Raw genomic sequence first — 27,247 nt, 5'->3', positions numbered from 1 at the left:
GCTTCCGCTTCCAAGATCGATTGGAATTGGCTTGTAACGCGTTATGAATCAGCTTAGGTGAACGGATTAGTAGTCTCAGTATGTTGTACTTTTCTTTTGTTTCTGTGTTCATATAATTCTATTTTATTCTCTCTATCGTATACAAACGGTATTTCTTACGAAAATAAAGTAATACTAATAATGACGACGATGATGATTTTGAAACAAAATTTGAAATATGCGTAAAAATGTTCGAGGGAGGCTAGAGAAAAAAAATGTTGGAGGCTAGAGAAAAAATGTTGTTGCACGTGTATAGTAAAGTGTTGTTGTTATCAAATATCTGATGTAAGTTTTACAGAATCTATTCGTATTAATAGTATATTTAGACGTATATTTAGATTACGAAAATTTGTTATTATTACAACATATTTGTTAATATTGCGAGATACGGTATAATGAGAGCGTATCCTACATATACTTCAGATACTTAATACTGAAATAAAATGCTTATTCATCTCTTCTAAATATGATAAAGTTCAGCCGATGACTTGAATCGATAATGAGTTGCTACTGATCCGTTATAATCAATTTCAAAAATAATAATAATAACAAGTATTGATTCTTTCTCGACGATTGTTCTCATGATATTTCTTCGCCGATCATCGTCGTCGTTTTCGTGTTCATCGAGTATTCTTTTTCCGTTTGTACCTTTCAGAGTACGAAAAAACGCATATAGCGGTTTTACCGCGCCTCCACTCTCGGATGTTCGTCGCGGTAAACATTGACCTCCTTTGCAACTGGCGACACGGTGAAAAGACGCTTGAGAAAGAAACCTCGACTTACCCATTTTGTCGTAATATCCTGGCCATTGTGGAGCAACGATGGAATGTTGCTCGCACGCAACATCGTGCTACACCGGCGATTTTGTTTGCTTTCGAGGATGATCGTTCTTATTCTCGATGGCGGATGAGAATATGGTCCAAACATAATTTTATCCTTGATGCTTTCGCTGATTCTGTACTCTACTACTGAACTATCATTTGATTGTCTATATAGTAATTTTTAACCTTAAGGATACTTTTGCCACAATTTCCTATAATAATTTTGCATATACTAAAAGATCACAATGGTTTTTATGGTATTTAGTATTATGTTTATTTAGTATTTAGATAGCAACGAATAATAAATGTTTGCTGAGTTTGTTTTGTTAAGGAAAAGAACTTTATCGTTCTTAAATCATTAGTATCTTTGATTCCAGTTATAGTACCTTAATTTCCCATTGAACCTATTCCAATTAACCGAAATTTCGCATTATCCATGTCCATTTTAACGACTCCCCGGAGTTGTTCGCGTGGCGGTGTCGTATTTTATTGCATCGGTAACGTCGAGTTAGATGCAAATTAATTTACGAAGCCGTTCGCCGCGCGAATATATTCTCATAATTTCCAGTTAATCTTGCCGAGTCCCGCTACTATAACCTAATATTATCATTGATATATCGCTCGATTATTCGCGAATTACGAAATAAACGTCGATAAAATTTTGTTGCCCAATAACTCTCGAATTTGTAGAGTGCTATGAAAGTTGATCTAAAGATGGTTATTTGATCTCCGCTGATAAAACTTAATCTCCACTTTACTACGAAGAAAAATGTATTTTCTTATTCTTATTCGACACAGACGAACGTTTCTTAATAACAAGTTTTTCATTACGCTACCGGAAAAATAAAATAAGAAATTACATTTTTACTAAGATCAATCGAATCATGCGGAATATTAGAACGAACGTTCTGCGTATTTATATTGTTCCGAATTGTAGTATCCTATTTTAAGCAAAATTTAAAAGCCATACATATAGTTATACCGTGAAAAAAGTATCGAGACCATAAATAACAAACAGAAAGAAAATTTATCTGATAGCCAACGTGGTAAAATGCATCGAACGATAAAGAGAGGTAAAAGAGGAAAGAAAATGGAGAAATTTTCGATTGAAACGAATAGTTAAAGCAAGCTATGGTAGAAGGTTTCCTCCATTTCAGCTCGGTCGCTATCCAGGTCACGAAATTCGCGCTACACCTACGGCCAGGCCCTATCATCGGCATCGCTCTCCTGTCGATACTCCGCTAGAGGACGTCGGGGGATTTGGAAATACTCCGGTATGCTGCTTTTCTTCCCTTCCTCGACATTTATCCGAGAACGTGTCAACGAGGATTCTCCTCCGTTAAATCTTGCCACGCGACAGTGATTAAGAGCCGCTGGATTGGTTTTTGCACAAATTACAGCGTGAAACGTTAGTTTAAAAAAAAGAGACGAAAAGCGCTGTATTGATTCTTTCGATGTCTCACGGAGATTAAAATGTTCGTAGAAATGAACGTATTATTTATTACGATTGTTTCGAAGGAGTTCGTTGACATCTGTAAGGAAAAATGTCGATTAGAACAAATAAATATCGTATGGAAATGATTTTTGTATGGATTTCAGCAAATTGTTAACTAACTAAACAGTAAATGTATCGATTCTTGATGAAATATTACTGTCAAATTTTAGCACGCTACGTCTCTGCAAAAATATCAGAGAAAATGTGTTCCTGTTATTAATAACTCGTGAGATAACACTTTTTTGTTGACGAAGAAAAATTCTTTGTTGAAAGTTAAAACGATATACTGGTACATTGCATCGGATAGACAATAGTTTGATCATTGAGCCTACGATTAGGAAAAGTTTTAAAAATGGTAATCGATCGACAGATAGTAGACGCGTCTTGTCTTTCCAGAAAAGTACCTGGAAGTACAAGTAGCTGGTGGGTGGTCGGTTTATGGCTGCTCGTAAGTCGCAGGAACCCGCTCGACCTCGCACTGGCATCGTTCATGAAATATCAGGCTTGACGGATGCATTTTCATAATGCGGTTCTCCAGCAGTCTCGCCACCAAGGGCAAGAAAGAAGGAAAGAGAGTCGCTACGATGCACCATTCGCTGGATATTTTATGGTACCGACCGCGGTTTTTCAGTTGGCCGGTGCACTTTGTAAGCGTGAATTTCTCGCTGCAGCTTCCGTGACCCAAAAAGGTTCGCGCCGTTGCATTTTTCTACCCGAGCCTCGTTGTTGATTGTACTTTCACGGGGATAAATTCTGTCCCGTTTTCTTGTCGTGTATTCAGCTGAACGTCGAGGTGAAATAGTTCGAGTCCCGCTCGTTGGATGTGATTAGGAAAATTAGAAGGAGAAAGGAGAAGTTAATTGCAGTGGAATTTCGATCGGGTCGAGTGGTTTTTTGCCATTGTTTTCTGGAGTTACGTATGTTGCGGCAAATTTTGGAGTAAATTTACGTTGGTTAATAGATATTCAAAATTCGTACATAATGAATATGCTTCGTGCGCAAAGTAACAAATTATGTTACTCTAATAATCTACTCTTCAAATTATATGTCGTATAAAATTTTGTTATGTTCTACTACGAAGAGAAACAAAAGTCACCGTTGATCTGATATATCTTATTGATTCTTAACGATATTATTAATATATCGAAATATCCATTACGTTTCTATCTTATCGATAACGTTATTGATAACAGAACAATGAGATTGTGGTGTACAATTTTGTTACTTTTCTTCCGTCAAGTTATGCGTAACATATCTCTTCCACCGACTATACATAGGACTCTAATCGCTAACAGTAGATTCGACCGGTGCAGAGCAAATGCGTTACGATATGGATCGAAGCTTTCTTATCGTCCTAGAATAATTTAGTAGATGCACGTCGGCACGGTGCGTTGCGCATAAACTGCTCGTAAAGTGTGGCGGCGCGATTCCCACTCGGATGCAGCTGCACGTGTAATCTGATAATGCAGGTGCAACGAGCCGACATTGGTGACGATATTAATATAGAGAAATTATTGCGAGTGACACACATTAGCGTCGATTCATTACTTATCAGGCCGCTTTCGCAGACTTTAACGTCGTCCCCATGGCAATTATTCGGAGAACGAACCGTGTCGAAACGCTGCCCTCGTCGAAACACCCGCGGACGTTCTTCGACTTGTTGATCTCGCGTCGCGACGACTCCCACGGTCGTCTTTCACGTAACGTTACAAGGATAGCCTTCGTGGTAGTTATTTTGATGCCGTAAAGTCAATCGGACGGTGTACTTAACCCATTAGAAGCCCAGATTGTGTCAATGGAATGTCTCGTTATTACGTTCTTTTTCAGTCAATTGATATTATTATCGAATTTTATTTCTTAATATTTTGCGCGTTTAAAACAATATAGAGAAATAGAAAAATAGAAAATAGCGAAACATTTCTTTCTAAAGAAATCTGATCCGAAGCAACTCTTTCTCCTGTGAATTCTCGTCAGCGATACTATTCACTGAAAGATTCTTACCGTGAGTTCCGCTGTTCAGCTGCAAACCTCGCGCGTGCACCTTTGGTCAGCGCTAACGAGAGCTTCTAACGATGCAATTAAGGTGCATCGGCAGGTGGACCGAGGATACGTATCGTTTGGTTGACCTTTAAACCCTACTACTCTCAACCCGCGTTTCGGTGACGACTTGCCAGTCTACATGCATCCATAAAATCCCGTTTATAGCGAGCTAGATTTCCGGGATGTTGATAATGAGACGGCTGCACGCACCACCAGCGCTGAATATGTATACCTCCGGCGTCCATCGACGCTGCGAAAACGTTCGTAAATTACGATCGTTAAGAAGCACCGCTTCCCTTACCTTCTCTTTTTCTTCTTTTTCTTTTCTTTTTTTTAAAATCTTATTTATTTATTTTTCTTTGGGACGTGGATCGAAGGGGGAAGTCTCGGAGATACGAAGTTTCGTAGAATTTAATGATAAATTGATTTGAAATGTTAGGTGGGTTTGATTCGGTCGATGATGCTTTGAGGCTCATCGAAAAGATTATCGAATCGTTCGATGTATATTTTTTGACATTTAAAGAGCAACGTTGGATAGAATTATTTTAATGGTTTTATTGCGACGGTGCAGGGTACAATATTGCCAGTCGGAATTATTAACGATAGAGTGACATTTGAAGAAGCTGTTCTCATGTTTTTGTCGAAGGTCAAAAGGAAATAGAATTGTACAGGATTTTATTGGAATTGGATTTTTTTAAATGAACGTTAAAAATTGCGCAAATTATCATATGTATGAATAATTTATAAGCGTGTTTCGTCGATGCATGTAGATAAACGATAAAATTTCCATTCTAACGTTCCACTTTCTATACGTCAATCAATCGACTTTCCTCAATCTTTTGTACCGAATATCTTTTAATTCACGCGTAGAATTTATGACTACCGACACATAGTCTTGCGAAGTAAATCACCTTCAACATCCTTTATTCGAATCCTACAAATCATAGAATCCTAACAGTGAAATCCCAAACGCATCAATCTCAGAAAGGAATCTTTCAGAACCTCGTTATTTCTATCGCTAACAAAATTTCTCTAGAGAGTATTGAAAACTTGTCTTAAATTTAACCTACATCAAAACCTCAACCTCAAACAATTCTGTAATACAAGCGTCATTAGATTTACCATACGTTCCACTAAATATTCCCTTTCATTGCCTTCGTTATTCGCATGAAAGGAACACGAGGAAGAAACGTCCAGTTGCCAATATATCGTTGAAAAGTCGGATATTCGGTTAGCAACATCGAAAATAAGATCGCCTACAGTGAAGTTCACAAGTTTTGGTTAGTCAACGCTGACGAAGGATAACCTCTGCTACTCGGTTTGACTATCTCGGTGCTCTCAACTTCCTCCACTAAGTCCAGGAACGTTCCTGTTACCTCGTCATATCCCTTGAGAATGCCGGCAACTTTAGGCAACAAGCGCTACAGTGCACACGATTCTCGAAAAACACCGATCGAATTTTCGTGGTTGTTATTCGAAAAATAATCTCAATTGAGCGAAACGTGAAAACTAAACGCGTTGGTCGCGTCAATTTAATACGAAAACGACCATCGTTCGGATATCATCGTGCGAATCGTCGACGTAAGATCGAGAAATTTCGATAAAGTTATCGCTATAACGGTGCCCTTCTTAAATCAAATTCGATCACTATACGTTCGATAGAAAAATAGCCAACTATACAGTAACACTGTTGGAGTTTGATTCGTTAACGTGTTAAAGATCTACTATATTTCAGTGCTGCATAACTGTTATAGTTCTTGGCGAGTATCTATTATCAGCTTTCAAAGTCTCTTAGAATCTTTCCATCGTACGTAAGTGTAGTAATATCAAGGTATACGAAGAGAATATCGTGGCGAACGATCATGCTCGTAATAGCTAAAGCCTTCAGATAATCACCAAATTATGCAGCTTTTACTACACACCTCTCATTATTTCTATGAACTCATAATGAATTAATCCACTGTACAACAACATGTAAGGTTGCAAGATACGAAACTTGATAACGCGGATTCTTTTCTTTAATAAATCTCTCTTGGCATTGGTCTTGTTTATAAACGTGACACTTTCGGCTAATACGCTTGCTTATCTTTTTAATCGAATTGAACCTATCAGAAATAGTCGATCAGACCCGGATTCTTTTGCCTATTGAAAACGATTAAAAGAACGCAACATGGTTACGAAAGGAACATACGATCCGTACATGAAGGAAGCAAGTCGCGCTACTAGCGCACATGTCCCATAAAACTCGCATACGGTAGTCATCAGAGGCGAGCTCACGAGGAACCTCTCCGCGGTCGACAAAGTGTTAACATTTCCGGCCGGTGTGTTTCTGAACGAGCGTGGGCAGAAAGGTGGCACGCAAATTCGCGAGCTTGCGCTCTCTCGGTGCTTGTTTGCAGGAAAAAAGAGCATCGACCAGCGGCAGCTTGCCGCTGCTCTCTACCGAAGAGAGCAAAGTAGGGGAGTAACGAAACCGGCGGATGAGGGGAGGAGGGAAAGGAAAAAAATAAAATTGGGAAAAAAAGAGAACAGTTTCAACCGTGAAGCTCGGAAGAGAAGAATGGAGGTGGTACGCGTCTGCGAAAAGCAACGAACGTAAAAAAAAAGGAGGAAGAGAAAAAGATAGAAAGAAGGGAACGTGGCCAATTTCACCGGCGAATTGTTACGAAGCTCCTCGCTCGCCTGTTTGTCCCGCCGATTCGGTGTAATCCGCCGTTCAATTTTCATTACCGCGATTTGTTTCTGGCCCGTGTCGGTCGTGCCTACCACGTACCGGGGGAATTTTCAGCAGACATTCCAGCGTATTTCGATTCCGTTTTCAACTCGTCCATGAAATTGTTGCAAAGTGCAAGAATAAGGGATACTTTATTTCATCTTTCTGTTCCTTTTCTGATTGGGGGCTAAGTGGGTTTTCGAATGGGTAAAGAAAAAGGGGATGAAATAGGGATGCAGATGGAGATGGAGAAATGTTAACTTTAAATGATGTGAGCACGTGAATATGTATATAGTTTAGGTAAAATGTCGTTTCTTGCAAATGAATGTGTTGGAAGTGGAACAAAGATGCCGCATCTATTTTGTAGTACATTACATAGAATGATATATTGTGTTTATATTATATAGTCATTTTGCTATAAAAAATTGGATATGATAGAAGATAATAGAAAGATAAAGTAATATTTAGGTTAGATATTTATGTGCATTTATAAGGTCCTTTGTATATTGTGGATCTGTATAACGTGGTATAAAAATTTCGACGATGCTTATACTTATAGAACTCGTAAAATTAAAGAGTGTGACGCGTGTAATGTATTGGATAAATTGATTTATTGTGATTTTTATGATGATATATAAGAGACGGAAATGAAGCGATTTATGCAGAATCAAAGATAACAAGTTACGATTTCCTCGTGTTTCTTCAGTTCATACGATTATACGTAGTCGCATAAACCAATTGTTTATCCACATTCATTATGATTAATATTCATTCAGTGAGTGCTTAATATTAAAGCGTAACCGATATTTGCTCATAATGGATATCCGTTTAAATAAGTATCATTACACATTTTAATCGACGTCAATTCCGATAGCTGGTGCGTATGATTTATTTTTGTGTGATCATCGGTCTTAATTTCCTAATTTCATTTAAATTACAAGCGGGATTAGTAAACACTAATATTTTCTAGTATTAGTAAATACTAATATTCTCGTCATTTACCATTTATGGGCAATTTTTACTTTCTATCAAAAATGACTATAAAATTTTATCACTTGTAGCATAGCGATTGTATTTTATTTTAATTTTATTTAAGTTAGTAACAGAGCCAGCAGCAGCTTCGTAAAAAGAAATAATTTCCAATAAAATTTCCAGCACCCATTATTTATCACTTTTTATCAAAAGAAGTTTAACATTTTATTACACGTTACATATTTTTGCATCATGATCGCGGTTAGTTCTTTTTCTTTATATTTATGTTACGAACACGAACATAGTTTAATTTCTACAGAACAAAATAATTCCTGCTAAAAACAAAATGCCGTTAATCGTTATTTATTTCTTAGCATTTAACTCGTATCAGTTTCTGTCTTTTAACTCGTTCTAAAATTTTATAAAGATGCGAGATAGATGTAACACATTCGTATGATTGGCACCAGAAAAGGAGACTGGTCTTTTTTGTTGGTTAATGTTTAAGAACAGTCCACACGGTGAAATGAATCAACAGCGAGAGAGCAACTTCGAAAGGTTCTCGATTATTCGAGAAACTTGGCACTTAGATCCTCTCAGGCGACGCCTTTTGCGCTCCCATTTCTTCGATGCACTTTCTTCGCTGATCTCCGTGAAAGTCGAGAGCAAATTACGCCAAGGCGAAACCTCGCGTCGAATTAGAACCATCCGGAACGTCGAACCTGTTCGAGTACTTCCGTTTTTTCCCCCCTATCGATGCTTTGTTTGTGAAATAATTTACATAATTAATAAGCTTTTCGAATCATTACCTCGCGATATTAACTTATATATATATATATATATTGGCAAACATGTTTAATATTCATGTAAACAATTTTATTTTATATCCAATATATTTTAGAGCATAAATAAATTAATTTTACGCTCATAATTTTTTTTTCCTCGTTTGTTTTTAGCAGTTCGAATAGATTTGAGTTTGTTTTTAATTAAGTAGATTCGAGTTAAGTGGTTCCCCTGTTACAATTAAGTTTTATAACCTATTATAAGCATATAATCCTTTATAACCTATTACGGCATCTAAATTAAAGGGGAACCGCGCCCATTCACCATCTTCTTAATTACGTTGGAGACTAATCGTTAAAATTAAGGACCCTTTTTTTTCATGTGGTGTGATAAATCGACATGTACAGTGTACCACGTAATTAATGGTACAATCGAAAAAGTGTATTTTAAATTAACATTTTGCAACTCTCTGTAGCTTGGAATGTTGCATATCTGGTATACACTTTACATCCTTTTCTTTATTCTTATTTCGTTTTATTTCTATTGTACCGATTGGATTTTATCGGTGTTGCGACGGACTGATAAAAACTCTGTTTAATAATAACAATCGTGTAACGTCGATAAAGTTATTCAATTTGTCGTCATATTACGCCAAAGAAATTCACCCTCGATCACGTGTTTCTTTTTTTAATTCTTCAAAAATCAACAGCTTCATCTTGATTAAATTAATCGAATTGACTTATATGCCTCGGATTGGAAGACACCGAAAAGAAGATTTCCCTGTTACAAATTCTCCAACCAGATTCGCTTCCAATTCTCTGCTTCTTCGATCATCGTTTCCCGAATTCCTCAATTTCTTAACAATTCCAAGAACGCAAAATATCCTCCATGGACATCACAAAAGAGGCTGCATTACTTCTTTCGCCTCCGTGACACAAGGTATTCACGACGAAGGTTGTTTGTAACGGAGCGGTAATAGGTGGATTGTATTCTCGGCAACAACGTAGCAATTCTCGGTTCGAAGGCTCGATTTAGCAAAGTAAGAGAGAAAGAGAGAGAGAGAGAGAGAGAGAGAGAAGGAGGAGAGAGAGAGAGTAAAAGAAAGGGTGAGAGGGAGACATACGGGCCGATCCAAAGGGCAAATTTGCAGCGGCCGTCACCTGCAATTAGGCGGACGGTCGCCGTACAACAACGTGGTAGTATGTGCGCGCGCGCGCGCGCGCATGAAGCTGGAGACCTGTGTTTCACTGGTACATGCTGTGCTGCTTAGGGCTGCTCGCTTCAGCGCAGCCAATTTCGGCTTTGTCATGGTAATTTCCCGCTCGCACGAAATAATACCACGACAGCCAGCCAACCTGCCAGAGACCGCCACGCATTTTATTTTTTTTTTAACATGATCGCGATTTTCTTCGTTCCTCTGCGAGGTTCCTCCGCAACGAATTCTTCGATCAACGATAAAACCTTGTTTTCGCCTCGACATTTTAGGAGATGATTATGCTTTTGATTTTGGTTCTGATCCTTCCCTTTCCATTGCTTTGTGTTTTATTTGTTTCTCCTTCTGTTTGGTTTGGATTAGCTTCAGGGTTACTACTACTACTTACGTAAGTGGATTTGAAGAAGCGATTGGAGATGATTACACGCGAGGTGAAGAAAATGAAGTTGAGAAGTAAATGGTGAATCAGGACGCGAAACGTTGGTTCGTGGAAACGCTGGATGAAAATCTAAGGGATGAGAATAGCGATACTAGTATCACGATTGAGCGTGTACCAGGTGAAACTTTAGGAAACACGAGATTAAAGAGTTTGGGTTCTTCTTGTGTGATATCAAATCCTTACGGAGCAATATTATTCAGATTGTTGAATAATTTATTATTATTAATATTATTACTATTAATAATTATTCAAGGTTTCGAGTTGCACAGAAAGGAATTTCTTATAAATAAATGTGAGGGAGATCCAGTTTGTTTTATTCCAATTGAATTTTTCAATTTGTTTTATATAAATAAATTGCAGAGAATTGTTGGTATAAAAAACGTTAGATGCTAAACAGAAGGTAAATTAATTCGAATTAGTAAGTTAATTACAATCAAGGGACCGGTGAAAACACGATAAAGATTAAAAGTTAAAATGAAAAAATAAAATAATACAAGCATTACGTAATATATAGATTTGGCTAATGTAAAGATTTGGTTCATTTGCCAGTTGTGCATACGAGCGTTGTACTGTAAAATATTTTTGATATTTTTTATCTGTTTATTCTTCGTCTGTGAAGTAGCGTATTTATTTAAAAAATAAAAGCAAACCAGCTTTCGTTGCGCATGTATTTTTAATGACGTAACGCAAATGCCTGTAAAATTGGAAACAGAATACATTCATTCAATGCAAACTAAACGAAAAAAATCACATTAAAGCAAACCGATTAATAAAAAAAAAATAATAATAAATCTCATAATCTTCGTCAATCTTCCTTCTCTTAATTCTCGAATTTAATAATCAAACTTTGTCGTATCCTGCAAGTTTTCTTAAAATTCCAAACATTCCAACCCTCAAACTCATTTTTCTCATCTTCAAATAAATTTTTCTCATTTCCTCCAAATGTATTCCTCGCTGACTAGACATATCCAAGTATCATTCGTGTATCTAACACGGAAGAATGACACGGTTACGTCGGTGACTCGTCGTGCTAGAAAGTTCGACAAGAAGCGAGAGACAACGCGAAACACGAGCTTCAGCAGTCGGCATGGATTAAGCAGAGAATTTCGATTGACGTACTTAGCCCGTTAATTAATTGGTTGCCAGTATGTAATTCAGCGCTTCCGCATTCTAGATCACGATTGTATCCCATCGCGCCGGCATTCTTGCCCGCATACTATCGGATGCCGCGGATGTTTCTTACACGCGCCGCGCACCATTCGATCGCCAGTAGAATTATATCTTCAAACGGGCAACAATCGTCCGTTTGTTCGCTGCGAGTTAACAATATCAGGCATAGTTTCTTTTTATTTTGAGGAAAGAATTGATACGATCATCGTGACAACGATGTATTTCTTTTTGGCGCGGACCACTGACGCAGATTTCGAATTTTAATCAAATTTATTTAAGGTACTGTACTTTTACTTTGTAACATTGATTCACGCTCGTGTTGACGATTACCATCCGGACGTAACGAATAAATCTGTATTCGTGATCAAATTTAATTTTAATCCTGATTTCAATTTTAACATGTGGAATGCAAGTCTATCAAATACTCGTTATATGTAACATTTCAATATTCTTCTTTCAATGCAGTATGGGAAATGGCTAATTTTAATGCAAGCAGTTACCAAAAAATGATAAACAAAGAAATTAAATTTTATATCTCTGTGTTCAGTTACCATCGTGCTGTTCATTATGTGTATAAAAAATATTCATTCTTTATTTTATCTGTCAAATATCCCTCCATTTAAGATATAAGACCAAAAATATAATCCACGAGAATGATCGAGGCTAATCGAGTTTTTGGAAAAACCAAAGATCTGCCGAACCAAATATCCTCGTACTGGATTAAAACCAAGTAAACCAAGTAAAACTCCAGTTTCTACTAATTGACAGAAACATCCGGTTGATCTTGCTATTTCGTAAACGTAAAGGCAGAGCGTCAATTTTACGCCGAGTGTACAGACATTTTCGCTAGCAGTCAGCGTGAAAATGTATTCGGTGTGTGCCGTCGCCGAAGCCTCGCCGATAGGATCGATAGACGCTAGAAACGCAGCCAGCCAGCCAGCCAGCCAGCCAGAGCAAGCCTCTGCATCTCCGGGTCGCCTAGAAACTGGCTGCGCGATTCTGTGTCAGAGTAACATAAGCGTATAGCCTACGATATAACCAAACCTTAAATTGGACCCTTAAATCACCTAGCGCTACTGATTGATGCAGTGACATCTACGCTCGCATCTGCATTCTACCACTCATATGGAAGAGCGGTAATCTAGACAGGGATTGGTTCGGTTGTTCTTCTTCATTATGAGGATTCCATTGAAATTTGGTAACGAAACAGTACAAGATAATTCTATACCTAGCTTGAAACAGATTTAGAATTTTTCGACTTATCTAAATTTGCAATTTTTGTCTCGGATTCGTGTCCGGACTATGTCAGAGGAAGCTTGCTCTAATAATTATAGCCGAAGCATATTTTATACAATCCCAAGTTACATTTACGTATTATTGTTTTAAGACTATTTTACAACTTTACGGTATTATCATTAAGTATGATAAACATTCTCATCACATTTGGATACAAATCCTTTGCAGTTGGTTCTTCGTTTTATCGTTGTAAAGTAAAATATTCGACGCTCGTGACAACGATCCAGCCTCCACTAGGCGAAAGTTAACTTTGATCTAGCCAGCTTTACGATCTCGCCATCTCACTAAAGCTCTGTGACTCTAAACGTTTCCCTCATTCCGTCACATTCGTCCTATTATCATAAGATCAAAAATAGAAAAATTCCGACGACCAGTGCCTCCAAAAAAGAAACTCGAAACTTACGAAGAAACGATCTCTGAGCAAGCGCGATCAATCGTTGGAGGATTCTGCGCATGGGTGCCTCGTAACGGTACGAGGGGCTGGAAAGGGGAGCTTCGATCTTGATTTCGGTTCGGTCAGCCAGGATGGCAACTCGACAGACGGTATTGTTCGCAAGGCGGACAGGTTTCTCATTTCCATGAGTTTCGTCAGCTTCCTCGTTCGCCTGTGCCCGCTTGCTTAGCATCGATTAAACGATTACATTACAGCGCCGGCACGATCAACTGCAGATGGGCACCTCTATTCGCGTTTAGCAAACGTTCAAGCTCCGCTCTTCCTTCTTTGACTTGTACATCGGGTTCGCGTGGATCGATTACGCTAAGACGATAAGTCGATTAGAGCGCACACTTCGCAAAGGTAATACCGTGCCCGGATTACATCACCCCGGAACAAGGGAGAAAAGAACGTGTTCCAACCGTTTGAACAGCCGGCTGGTTGCAAGGGACCAACGATGGCTAGCTAGCTTGGCCCTCTCGATCGATCGCGAAGATATAATTTCCTCGGCTCGACCAGCTCAGGTGGACTAGACCTCGTCCTGTCCTTTCCCGAGAGAAAGTTTTATGTTGGAGAAGCTAGTCGCCTCGGAGGAATCGTCTCGATTTGTAGTTTTGTAGTATGGAATCATAATAGTTTTCTTAAGGCGAGATTTCCTATAAGCATCAGATGCGTCAGTACTGTGCAGAAGTAGATCGACGAATAGAAGGACAGGGGACAGGGGACAGGAGGAGTACTCATCAGGCGATATGGAGGTGATTATTTCGAGCACTGAATAAAATTACGTTGCTATAAATGGGTTTTAAAACGAGTGAAACTCTATTGCATTGCATATCTGAACTTGTGTATCCAATTTGGACAAATAAATGAAGTTCTATTATATTGTATATATAAAAATACGTAATATCCTCGATTTATAGAAATGAAATTTTAGCCAGCGATTAAATGAATTCTTGCTCCATGGTTATACTTATTCGAATTCCTATTATATGAAAGAAAAATCTGCAGTAGCGTTTGCCCTAGATAAATTGAAGGAAGTAGAATTCTACTGTACGCTTCAGCCGAGAATGCGTATGAGATTAAGCTTTAATCTACATATTACGATCGGTCGGACTCGTATTTCTTCTTAACGCCTCCTTTCAAGTGGGAATGTGATATAGTAATATATTGACTTCAATGCATCGTAAATGAAGTATCTAATTCTGATAGGAAACTTTTTGCGCCTGAACGCTATGTCTAAGCGAAAGCATTCAGACGCACACGTCTGACGCTTACAGGAAATATCTCCTTTATTGTGTTCCGCGTATTGGTCGACGACTCGTAAGATTGGAAAGATTACTCGACTATGGTAACGAATGCAGTTTATTTGTATATAAGTATTTATATTCTTTCAGCACGTAAATCTAATCGAAACTATCTTTTTCTGTTTCAGGTAAGTACTTCAAATACATACTACAAGAACTACAATCACGCAGATTTATTGGTAAGTTCATCTAACAAATTTCCAACAAAAATTCTTCTCTTATTTCAACCTCACAACTATTCTTACTTTAATCAAATTGCAAGTATCAACCACGCGTAACGAAGAATTTATCGGTAAATCTAAACAAATTATTTAATCGAAGTAGCCATCTACCATCTAACGATCAATTAACTGCACGAATCTCGCAAAATCTAGCTTCTTGATCGATCATCAGGTTGATAATTGATTTTCTTTAATCACGACAATTATCTCTTCCATGCTGCTTACTTTCAAAGAAACGATGTTTCTCAAGTAGCCAATCAACGCCCACGATCTCTCCTCATTTGCAATAAAATCATCAAAACTGTCTACTTGTCTAATTACATACGTCAAACAATACGTTGCGATCGTTTAGTTTGCGCGCGTAAGTATGTCATTGCGAGCCATTAAAGGAAGGCTAATTTTCGGCCGTTTATCGTAATAAATTGAACGCGCCGATTAAACTGTCACGAGCATCGGAGCGCGGTGTATCGAGCGGCGCAAGAAAGGAAGCGGACGATGCGTTTCTACACGGTAAATCATCTGCTTCGACAGAGCGTTTCATATATCTGTGAATTGCCGGTGCGCCGAGCAAACTTTCGCAATAGTGAGAGGCGTGTGCCGTTGCACGCAGCTTTTGATCTCCGTCTGCGAGCGGTTCTTGTGCCTTGTGTCACCGTTGCGTAGCTGCACTTTGGGCCTCGTCACGCATTTCCAATCCCCGCTACGCTGTTACAAAAATGTCTCGTGCAGTACGCGCGTTGTCTTAGAAACCGTACGCAGAGTCGTATTTCGTCGCGATCTAAATTCAAAACAACAGTTTCACGTCTAATAAATAAATTTCATAAATCGATCATGATCGTTTAATTTCTTGTTCGATCGTTATCGTATCCAAGCAGCTGTTCAATTTGTCCAAGAAGGATAGATGTAATTAGCACGTGAATTATCGTATTGTAATTATTCGAATGACATCGATAGTTTATAGACTAGTTTGAAAAAATTATGAAAAAACTTATAATGGAACTAATATGCTAATTTCATATCCCAGTAGGTCTCAATGGTGTCAGAGTAATTATAACAATCCAATCATTTTCATAAAAATTATCGTGGGTCGCGTTGTACCATTAGCGTCGTAAGGGTTCACTTATTCGCATATTTATTTTTATACCAAATTTGATTTATTCTTTAATTAATCGCCTCGCAGCCACGGATGTGATATCTCACGATACAAAATCATTCGTACGATGGCCACGGACGAGTTATCCTACGTGTCTGTTTATTAGGGCAAAAGTTGTAATTGCGGAAAAACAGATCGCGGGGTGGTGCGTTCGTGACGATCATACGAACGAAATTGTGTCGCGAGATATCTCGTCCACGTTTTGCGAAGCGCTTAAAAAGCTTCTGTCGGTTCAATCTACTCATCCGGACGTAAACTTCTATTTCACGTATGAACAAAGGATCATAGGAGAGAATCAACAAAGTTCCATTTTACGTGGGCTTTAGTTACACAAACTGTATAACTCCAATTGTTCAAATAAAATGGATTCTATTGTGACAAACAACATATTACTGTATAAACTGTATCTCATTTCCTCTCCGTCGTATCTACTGTTATCAATCTTTCTAAGAAACAGCGATCAACCGAATCAACCTGAGCATCTGAACCGATAATGACCGAGCGGAGATTGTTACAATCGCCGTGGCGAATCTCATCCTTCGCCAATCGTTTCTCTTACCTCTCGAAACACTTTCACCCTCTCGCTTTCCGCTCCAATCACTGTTCCTTCCGCCTGCATCCATGAGCAGGGATCGCGAAACGCAACCGAAAGCCGATTAATACCGCGTAATCGTCGTAAAATCACTCGGCAGACAAATACAGCAGGTGTATCTTGCATAAAAGCAAGAATAGCGAGCATAGTGTTGGTTTCGAATCGAAAACAGGTTTCAGGTGGATTCGACAAAGCTTCAGGAGCATGTTCAAGAGAAACGAAGGAGTAAACGATAGAGGATCATGAGGAATCTTACTTTCTCCGGTGATTCGTTATCGACAAAGAGACGGGTTATCGTGGAAATAAAGGAACGCCTTTCTTTGAGCGTGACGCGGCAATCTTTCACTTCCGGCCGCGACGAAAGAAAGCGACACGACGACGTTGACGCGAGCCTTCCTATAAAATCAGTCGGGAACAAATGAAACGACGATCACTGAAAATCAAGGAAACTTCTTTGAGCTTCTTACTCGATAGGAAAAGATTTTTGATTGTGAACTTCCTTTTATTCGACCACCTCTTTTTTTTTTTTTTTTTTTTTTTTTTTTTTTATCTTATTCGAAGGAAGATTTTCCTTGGAAGTTGGTGAAGTTTTATTCCAAGGTCTTTGTTATCGGAGATCTCGATCTGGAAAGCGGGATCGTCGAAAGGTTTCGTAGAAAACTTCTCGATTATTCACTTACTCTTTTGACACGAAACTTTGGTAATTTGGTTTGACAATAAGATCGAAAATGATGCCATTTTTCTTCCCTTTCTGATGCACTGTAAAATGCGATCAAAGACATATAAATATATACACACAGAAGTAAAAATGTAAGGTAGCGATTTTTGCTCTTTTGAATCAAAGAAACAAATATTTTCCAACGAAGGTTCACGTTGAAAGTAGATTTTCACCGCTGACCTTGCACTGACATATCTGAAACGTTTCTAATCTCCAAGCACTATATATCCATGTAATATCTATATGATCTTCTGTATATCTTTTTTAAACTTCGATCTATCCGAATCTTCTGTGAATCTTTTTTTAACTCGAAATTTATAAATCTCGTATCAATCTTTTCTATCCTAAAATTTACAAATCTACCACGAAGCTTCTCAAACGTAGGACCTTCGTAGAATCTTCTGTGAATCTTCTCTAATTGAGAATCGACTTAGCTGAAACGTATAAGATACAAAGCTTGCAAGTATTCCTCGACAAAACATAATTGGCGAATAGAAACTTCAAAGAGCAACGTTTTGATCGTTAGTGACTAACAGTGGCCGTCAGTGATTCTTGGTAACTATCCTTTGTCCATCCTTGGCTTTCTCTATTGTTCATGAGATTCCTCTAGTTCTCGTCTTTTATTTTGCTCGCATAGCTCGATACTAGTAACGTGTTTTTGTTCGGAATCGTCTGTGAGCACGGTGGTTCGTGGCCACAATGAGTCGGTCTGTTGTTGATAAATACTAACCATTTGTTAGAGCCGTGGCAAAGTCGATGTACGATACGGCCAGCGCGATTCGACGCGATCGTTTCTATGCGGGAGATGGATGGAAGCATTATGTGTGATTGCTTGAAAGGAGAGGAAAAACTCGTGATTCCTGGAGACGTGGTTGACGAATCGAAACCGTACGTTAGCTCGTGTTATTTGTTCCATCTATGTTTATCATTGGCGTGCGATGCCGCGTCAAAAATATTTGTTTTTAATACCAATGCATATTTAATATCTCGCATATTTCGAAAATATTCCTGAGAGTAGATAGGAAAAATATCGGTGCCTTGAAGTTTGTATTTATATTTATTATATTAGGTCGTCCGAAAAGTTCCTTTCCTATTGTAAGGAAACAATGGATGCACAACATTTATCTTTTTATAAGCGTTTTTTACCGTTCTATCAAAATAAAGATCACAACGTTCGACAGATTAGGTTTCACGTTTGTACAAAGATGCGTCGTTGTAAAAAGAAAGACATTTTTCGGACAAGCTAATATTGGGTCATCCGATTTTTGTGTGTACATTTCATGTGTCGATTTATAAAGATACGGCGATAAGGGACCAATGCACTCGAAAAATGGGAAGAAGTTGTAGAACGAGAGGGGGATTACATTTTTTCATGAAACTGAAAGGTATGTAAACAATCTTAACATATATAACCGCTCGAAAAACGGAACGAACTTATGGGATGACCTACTATTTACGTCTGTGTAATGTATTCGTTAATCGAATCTGGGAACAAAGAATTAATAGAATGAATTTCATTGAATTAAAATTCAAACAGAATTTCATCAGAAAAGCATTCGAAAATCTGCCATATTTCCGAATATTTTAAAATAAAGCAATCCCTTTCTCCCGCGTAATAGTTTAATATTTCCCTGACTGATAGGATTTTGCATGCAACAGCTTTGTAAAATAAATGATATCGATTGATTAAGTAAACTCTTAATTACTCGGTGCTTTCTTGATCCAAGTTTCCAATCGGCAATTGACTAGAGGTAGTTAATCGGTAAAAAAAATAGTAAATTATATAATTAAATAGGGAGAGCAACTGCCGCCGGCGAACAGTTTAAAATTTCAGTTTAAAATCCAACCTGCTGAATTCACTAAAAGTACAACTCACACCTAGATGGCTTAATTCAAAAACAGTGTTTTATGTTAGCTTGACGCACGGATCACATACGTGTTTTCAAATTCCGCATTCGCATTCGCGCGTTTATCTTGTTTTAGGATCGAAACAGGAACAATTGGATTTTCACGCGTAATGCATCGGTCACCTGCGACAGCTTTTAATGGCGACGTGGTAGGCGTGAAATATAGACATATATATTGACCGTATTGAGATATGTTAAGTATCGCGGTACTGTTTTCCACCGTATCTTAAAATCGATTCCACGAAGATAAGTCACCCGGTGATTGTTAATAATTCACATCGATGATTCAACTGTAAATGAATCAGCCCACTGACGAAAAGTTTCGTGAGACTACGTCGAAATTATTCTGAATTTGAAAAGAACGATCTGCAATTTTAATATTTAAACTTTACATTTTCAACTTTTGAATGTTTGAATATTTGAATCTCTGAACTTTCGAATCTCTGAATATTTGTCATCTTTGAATTTCCGAATCTTTAAATTTCTGAATTCCTGAATGTTTTAGAATTTGAAAATTTGCATCCTAGAATATCTGAATTTCCGAATCTCTGAATACTTCAGAATTTGGAAATTTGTATCTTAGAATCATTGAATTTTTATCCATGTCAACTTACTCTATTTGATGTAGTTCAATTATGTCGATAGACGTAAATGCTACGGCACTTGTAAAAGGCAGTACATACGTTACAAACCGAGCAATGAACATTCCACGAACAAAACGGGACACGGATTTGCGCGGCAGTGTTGATCGGTTGGTCGCGCAGAGATTCGAGCGTGTCGCAGGAGGGCGTTCACGGTCCGCACCCTTTTCCCTGGAATTCCATTTGGAATTCGTGCCCCGGAGAAAGTGAAATGCCGTTTCTGCGGCGAGACGAAATAAAGCAGCGTGAAAAAGAGCCGCGCCGACAATGGGACGCGGACGACCTACAATGGCGAACGGTATGCCCTCGAAAAGCAGAAGATAACCATCCAACTGATCGAAATCATTTTAACAGACCGTATATACCCGATACAAATTGTTGTAATTATGTTGCATTGGATGAGTAAGCATTTTATTACACATTAATTTAAAAAGTGTATCGCATAAATTAGAGATACGACAATAAAATAAAAAAAAGATTCGATTAACGAACGTCTGTGTACATATTGTCAAGTAATTGTTAAGGATGATAAATTATAATTTATCGATTTGTCGCAATTGTTTCATTATGTTTCGTTGCTCGTCGATACTTAATTTCAGTTACTGTTTGTATTTAATCCTTTACTGTTTGCAATTGCATTTCATTGATCTTTCCAATGAATTAATTCATTGTTAACAATTGAATATTATTACTCCGTAATAAGACAATTTCTTCTGAAATAATCCAATTTTTCCTTAATTTATCGCATATAATTTACTACAAGGTTACCAGTCTTTTGTCTGCGAATATATTCGCAATTAAAATACGAAAGAATTCGTTACTGTCGATATTAAGTGGAACTCAAAATTTCCAGTTTCTGTGACAGGAATCTGTCGACGAATAACTGGATAGGAAAGCAACGAGAGACGAGAGCCGATGCGTTTCGAAGCAGGCGAGTCACACGAGGGGGTTGCACGGACCCTCAATCGATGAGTTAGACTAGACCGTTCACGAAATCCATTTCAGAAATGGCGGATGGTATCTGCCGATATTTTCATATCCTCCGTGCGAACGTGTCAACCATTGGCGTAGGCTTCGAAACGTCAAGCATCGGAAGCTATCCACCGCAAAAAACCCTATAGAATAGCATGAATTGATAACACCAGGGGGATGAAATAAACATATATATAATACCATTATGTTAGTTCCACAAAAGTTACTTTTTTACCTCTTCGAATTGACTTCAACAATCGTTCGGCTATATTTAATATCTGAATGGACGAGTCATATTCGAATCATATCTTTTCCTCTGATAAATAAACTTCTATCATTTTACTTTGGTAAAAGATTGTTCGATGGATCAGTAAAAATTTCTATGTGACTCGATGGTAAATATACATTTGAATTTTTAAATATTCGAATCTTGAAGTTCATTGGATTTGTTTCTTTTCGGAAACTCTAACATACTGGTAAAAACACGTTGATGAACATCGAAGGGAACAAATAATTTGCATAGTATCGTGGAACTGCAACTTTCATTATCTGAAAACTAATTCTCTTCGAAGCGAATACTCCTAATGCTAAAATTTACAAAATAAAGTACTCGCCGGCATTTCTCAATCGAAAGACGTATCGCACGAAGAAAATCAAAGCGCTCGTGAAAAAGCATGGCAGAAGTTTGACACGAAATGTCGCGGAAGGATGAAACAGTGGCGACTTCTGCGTCGATTTTCGCGGCGATTATATTTGATGACTGAAGTAATGCTAGGTCGAGATAAATCGATCCTCGCACTCTGAAATATTCACGCTCGTATCATAGTACGTAGACTGTGTGGTCTGCGGTAATCTTGCCGATGTAGCAAGCGCATATAGACGCCCTGGCTGGCAAAGCTCTCTCTCTCTCTCTCAGCGTGGCTCGAGCTTTTACGGCGGGTGCCGAACTGGGACGGAACTTAATTGAACTCGGTTGAACATTATCGAATGTACAAGCTTCCGACCGATCTGTACCTTCTTTCGCGTCGGGATAATGCACACCGTTTCATGATCCTCTAGAAACGAGATGGGGATTAGTATCGTGCCTTCCTGCTTGATCGTATGCAAGTACACTATCATCTATAATTATTCGAACGATTTAATGATCATGGTTACTTATGCTTCTTTTTATCATCTCGAAGAAGCTTTACAATTTGTGTAATTAAGTTGCGTATAATTATCATGTACGTTCATCATTATTCGAACCAGTTGGTAATTATGATTATTTATAGACTTTTCTTTATTTTTATCTGCAAAGGGTTTCAGAGTTTGTCGAATAAGGTTGTGCATAATTACATTATATGTACGCTATTGCACATAGTTATTCGAGCCAGTCGATAATCATCGCTATTTATTAATCTTTTATCATCATTATCCTGCAAGAAAAGTTTTACAATTTGTGTAATTAAACTGTACGTAATTAGCACGTACGCTATTGTACGTAATTATTCGAACCAGTTGATAATCATTATTATTCAGATATATTATATGGACATTTTTTATTTTTATCTCCAAAAAATTTTACACTTTGCCCAATTAAATTACGTGTAATTAGTAGGTACACTATAACTAAAGCGAATTTTATTACTGACATGTCTGATGAAAAAGTAATGTATGATATTTTAATAATCGTGAAAGTAAATATTAAACGACAATAAATTATCTCGAATGACCGACGTACCATAAATCAATAAACGAACTTAAATACGTAACGTAATAGGTTACAGTATATTCAGATAAAGAAAAAAAAACCATATAATTCGATTGAAAAAAAGACACCCTTGCTTAAATTTGTGATAAATGCACCGAGATCGGTAGTTTGTCATCGCTGTGCGTAGAAAGTCGATCGGTAGCGCGGGAAATTTCAATGCAGGCATGGGGGCCGCACAAAGGCGGGCAATGGCGCGCCACGCGACTTCTGCACAATGTAACGCGTGTAATCGCGGCATCCGCAGGGCGAAAAGAGAATCGCGCGTGATACGGAACAGCCGTTTGTTCAATAAACATGCACCGGCCTGCGCAGCGCGCCGCTCACGGCTATTATACTTGCCGATCGAGGTGTTAGAATAACGTTGAAACAGCGGTAAACGATGTCGATGAGTTCAGGCTCGATGTCACCGCTTACGCAATGTCAACCCGCTGCAAGAAACGGCTGAATACAGCCTGGAAAGCCTGACGAGGTCGATCCGTTTGCCTCGCAATCGGCCTACAGTAAATGCTAGTTGTGTAAATCAGAAGCTTTACCGACGTCGTCGTCACCTTCAGTCGAAACGCACAATCGACTTGTTACGTGATTTAATAATAGAACTACCGGAATTGCTCGTTATAAACGACGTGGAACTTACTGAAAGAATTGTAATTAATTGCAATGGTGCATCTTTGGTGACTTTAACGATCAGACTGCGGATTCTTATATCGTGCTTACGATAGATTTATGTTTTCTATAAAGAGAATTGAAGAAATGGAAGTAGTGATTTGTTTTATACGCTTGAAATTATAATTAACATTTTCCCTTGATTCGCGGTTAATGATTTTTCCTCAAACATACGCATAAAGGTTTTTCTTTACCTGTTCAAAGTAACTCAATTTTTGTCCTTCTTCTTCCACTCTTTATGATCGTATCGACCTCCTGCACAGATCGTTAGTGACGCGAGAAAATAAAAATTTACAGTTACAGATGCTATACATATATTAGAAAAATTCTTCTATCGAATTAAAATGGTCTACCATAGTTGATTTTACATTGTTTCGAGCAGTGTACAGTGTACAGAGGCGACTCTAAAATAGAAGGACAAGAATATTAAAAAATCTTATACACCATCGTACAGTATAATATCGCTTCCTCGTCCAGAGAAATGTATATAACGACTAAATAAAATGTTGCACGAACAACATATACGATACAGTGTGAAAATTCTTTGTCCGCTTAAGAAGTTGAACCACACCTACGATAATCCAACGTATTAGACTAGCGTGTTCCCGATGAGACACGAGACCGAGAGAAGCCCATTGTGAAACACAGCCACAGCGGAGTCCGCTAATTTAGCGTCGGTTAATCGCGACTAATCGTTACTCTCCGACCTGACGCAACCGAGCAACCAACAACAACTCGACTCCTCTGTTCCATGTTCCATGACGCTCGCGCTTGTGGAACACGCTGGCCGTTTACGCGCGTTTCATCGATACGGCAGATGCATAATTCATGTATTGTTATTACTGTTATTAAGATTATTGGCGGCTTCCTTGGCTACGGTTCGGTTCAGGTCTCGTTGAAAAATCGAATTGATCGTAAGACGCCGTGATTAGGGTTTTAGACGGTCGGGGATGGGTAATTACCGGATTATTAAATCTCCACCCACACACGCTGCGATCGCTGTGTCCCAGAGTAATGACTCCTTCTGCGTCCCACACGAGCATGTATATGTACTGCGCTTGTGGTCGAGATGAGAACGAGTCTTCCGCTCGATACGTATCTGCTTGCTGTCCTCTACGTGGTTTATTCAGGGAAAGATTCGAAGAAGAATTTTGAGAGACCGGTAGACCTACGTGATCGAAGCTTGGTGTTATAAAACGTAACTGTACTTGACGAGCTGTTATGCAAGTCTGGTAAAAAAAGTATTTTGTTACGAAATATTCTGCTGTTCTTATAGAGTGTCTTATTTTTAAAAGGGAATCTACTAATTTTGTGAATATAGCGGATTTCAGATCGTTTGCCTTTTTAATTATAATAGAATCCACAAGTGATTTTTGCAAGATCGATTCTTCGTTTCCTCGAAGGAGCATTTTGGTTCTGAAATTTCTGACTTTAATCGAAACGGAAATACGATTATGATTTTCGTCACAGGAAACGTTTACCTATTAATAATAATTAATTTCATGAATAAAGATGTTGCTTTCTTGGAACAGGAAAGAACCATTGTTTTCCTAAAATGAATCAACCGTTCCATTTTTATCGATCCCGTTATACATTTCAATTGTTTGGAAACATATTTTAAAACGGAAAGAGTTTTGATATCTTCGACTGGTACCATTACATGACCAACGCATTCGATCAGATAAAGTAAATGAATCACTGATAATGTACCAAGAGTTACTAAACCTGTTTTCATCGTACAAGAACCATTAACAGAAAATATTACTTTCTGTAATATATAGCTCAAACAAAAGTACCAAGAAGCCTCGTAAAATACTATGTCAAATCTATCTACTGATATATCTAATGGTGTAAAAGAACCTTTAATCATATGAATTTTTCATCTTTGATTTACACAACTTTCTATGATACTCTCATACTTTGCTATATATTTGTACAAGTATATTAAATGTGTACTCTGACAAGATATTCATATATTTCATAACCAAAATAGATACCTGCAGCTTGCTTCGTAATTTTTTTCAATTATAAAATCCTCCAGCTTCTACATCAAAAAAATGTTCTAAAGGATAGAACTCAACGAATCTACACTGCTCTTCAGTGTACCATCGTACATATTGGGATCCGGAAAACTAAGTATTCAAAATTCAAATAAACCTACGAACATTTCAATATCCATAACAATTCGCACGAATTCAAACAACAAATTAAAATCGTTTCAACAACCAACCAATTTCCCGCTGAATTTCTATTCTATCTGAATAATACAGGCGATACGCGAAAGCAACCATAAGAACTCATCTGTTTGATCGTTCTGGAATATTTCGTGGGAACTGGACGCGGTCGATATGAAACGTTAGGTGCAAACATCGTATGTACTAAAATTTCGTGTGACGCGCGAAAATTGCTATTCACAGGGCGACAGATTTTGTTTTTTATATTCTTTTGCGGTATCCTCGGTCCCAGCGAAACGACCCCGTTAATTTTTCGCTTGCCTTTTGCGGTTGATGGATACGCCGACCATATGGTCAGGACACGCTGGATTTTCATGAAAGTTCAAACGCTCGTTTTTCTCTTTTGGGATCCTTCAGAGCCTCTTCCTGCCAACGTGTATATTTTGTTCTTTCTTTTTTTTTCTATTTTTTTTTTTTTTTTTTTTTATTTCATTTTTTCTTTTTTTCTCGACCGCGTACAATGCGCCGTGTGGAACATTGTAACAGCGAAAACGGCGCAACGTGTACATTTTTATGTAATTTATGTAGTAACTTGAATCCGTGCGTCGAGGTTCTGTGGAAAAGCTCGAGGCTTTCAGCGATGAAAATATAATGTTCTTATGGTTTCGATACGCGTTTGTAACTTTGTTATTAACGTGGAGTGCTTTGAATATTATTTCTTCGGTTCTTTCATAGTAAAAAGTTTTTCAACGTTGCGTTTCAAACACGTGGTAAACAAATGGAAAAAGGTCTTCGTTCAGTAATTACTTTGTAACGCTGTGGTCTGTAGAGATTGGGTTTATTCTACTGTTGAAATGGAAACATGAAGGTATAACGTTTTCCAGTATATACCACATTTTTAATAACGGAGTTATTGTCTATGCATTAGCAGAATTCTATTCCATATAGGAAAACAGTAAAAATTTCTTTCTTTATTAGCCGCTCTAACTTTGAAATCTTCCACGTTCAACCGCACCGAAAAAATCTAACTTCAATGAAAGGTCGTAATAAAATTTCATATAATCTCTTTAAAGGGGACAAATTAATTATCAGTTATATTGATAAAATTCAATATTTAAAGCGATGTGCTTTAATTTCTGTATATCATATGTATATGTATATATACGTATATCTAACCAACTATTCATACTGTATGTTATAATAATATTTTATCGTGTGTATGTTCGCGATAAACATCTCGTAGCTTTTATAAATATTTCAGTTAATGAATAAGTCTACGATATACATAACGTATCCCTAAAAATTTTATACGATAAGCGTTTAAACAAAGTCTCGCTGTACATTTTTTTACGTTGGTCGATAGTCATCCAACAAGATTGGGTTCCAGCTTGTTCGTATTTTGGGAAGAAACAAACGAACTGTTGATCCGATGATTGCCAAAGAAACGCGTAGGACCGAAAAAAGAAGCGAAAGAGGAGTGAACGGCAATTCAAACTCATAATGTGTTCCTTGATCGAGGAGCTTGGTGAAGAGATCAGAGTGTAACAAGGAATACGGAATATGGACGAGAGCGGATCAGCGTGGCCGGTCGTGTAATTAAGTGGAGGAGAGGATCGAGTCGATTCATCGTGGGTAGATCAATTATTCTATACGGTTCGCGAATTAATGCGATACTCTGCCAAACAATGGAAACGATTTCTCGCGTGGGCGACTAATATGAAGATACGTCTCTGCTTCGATA

The 27,247-nt window shown here is 38.0% G+C and overlaps 1 protein-coding gene across 4 annotated transcripts in view; it reads left to right on the top strand.

The window, feature by feature from the left end:
• The window catches only part of LOC100648747 (neurogenic protein mastermind), a 248,205-nt gene that overhangs the window by 65,495 nt on the left and 155,463 nt on the right, over positions 1-27,247 (top strand). For 2 of the 4 annotated variants that reach the window (XM_012309465.3, XM_020863479.2), the window contains one exon: positions 2,018-2,134. The exons of the other annotated variants lie outside the window; for them this stretch is intronic. In XM_012309465.3, the coding sequence (XP_012164855.2) occupies positions 2,018-2,134 (117 nt within the window). The remainder of the gene's footprint in view (positions 1-2,017; positions 2,135-27,247) is intronic. 4 annotated transcript variants of the gene reach the window in all.

Source organism: Bombus terrestris, chromosome 6 (genome assembly GCF_910591885.1).
Source record: "Bombus terrestris chromosome 6, iyBomTerr1.2, whole genome shotgun sequence".
Classification (NCBI taxonomy): domain Eukaryota; kingdom Metazoa; phylum Arthropoda; class Insecta; order Hymenoptera; family Apidae; genus Bombus; species Bombus terrestris.
Note: the sequence above shows the minus strand (reverse complement) of the source record. Positions and strands in the feature narration are given on the sequence as shown.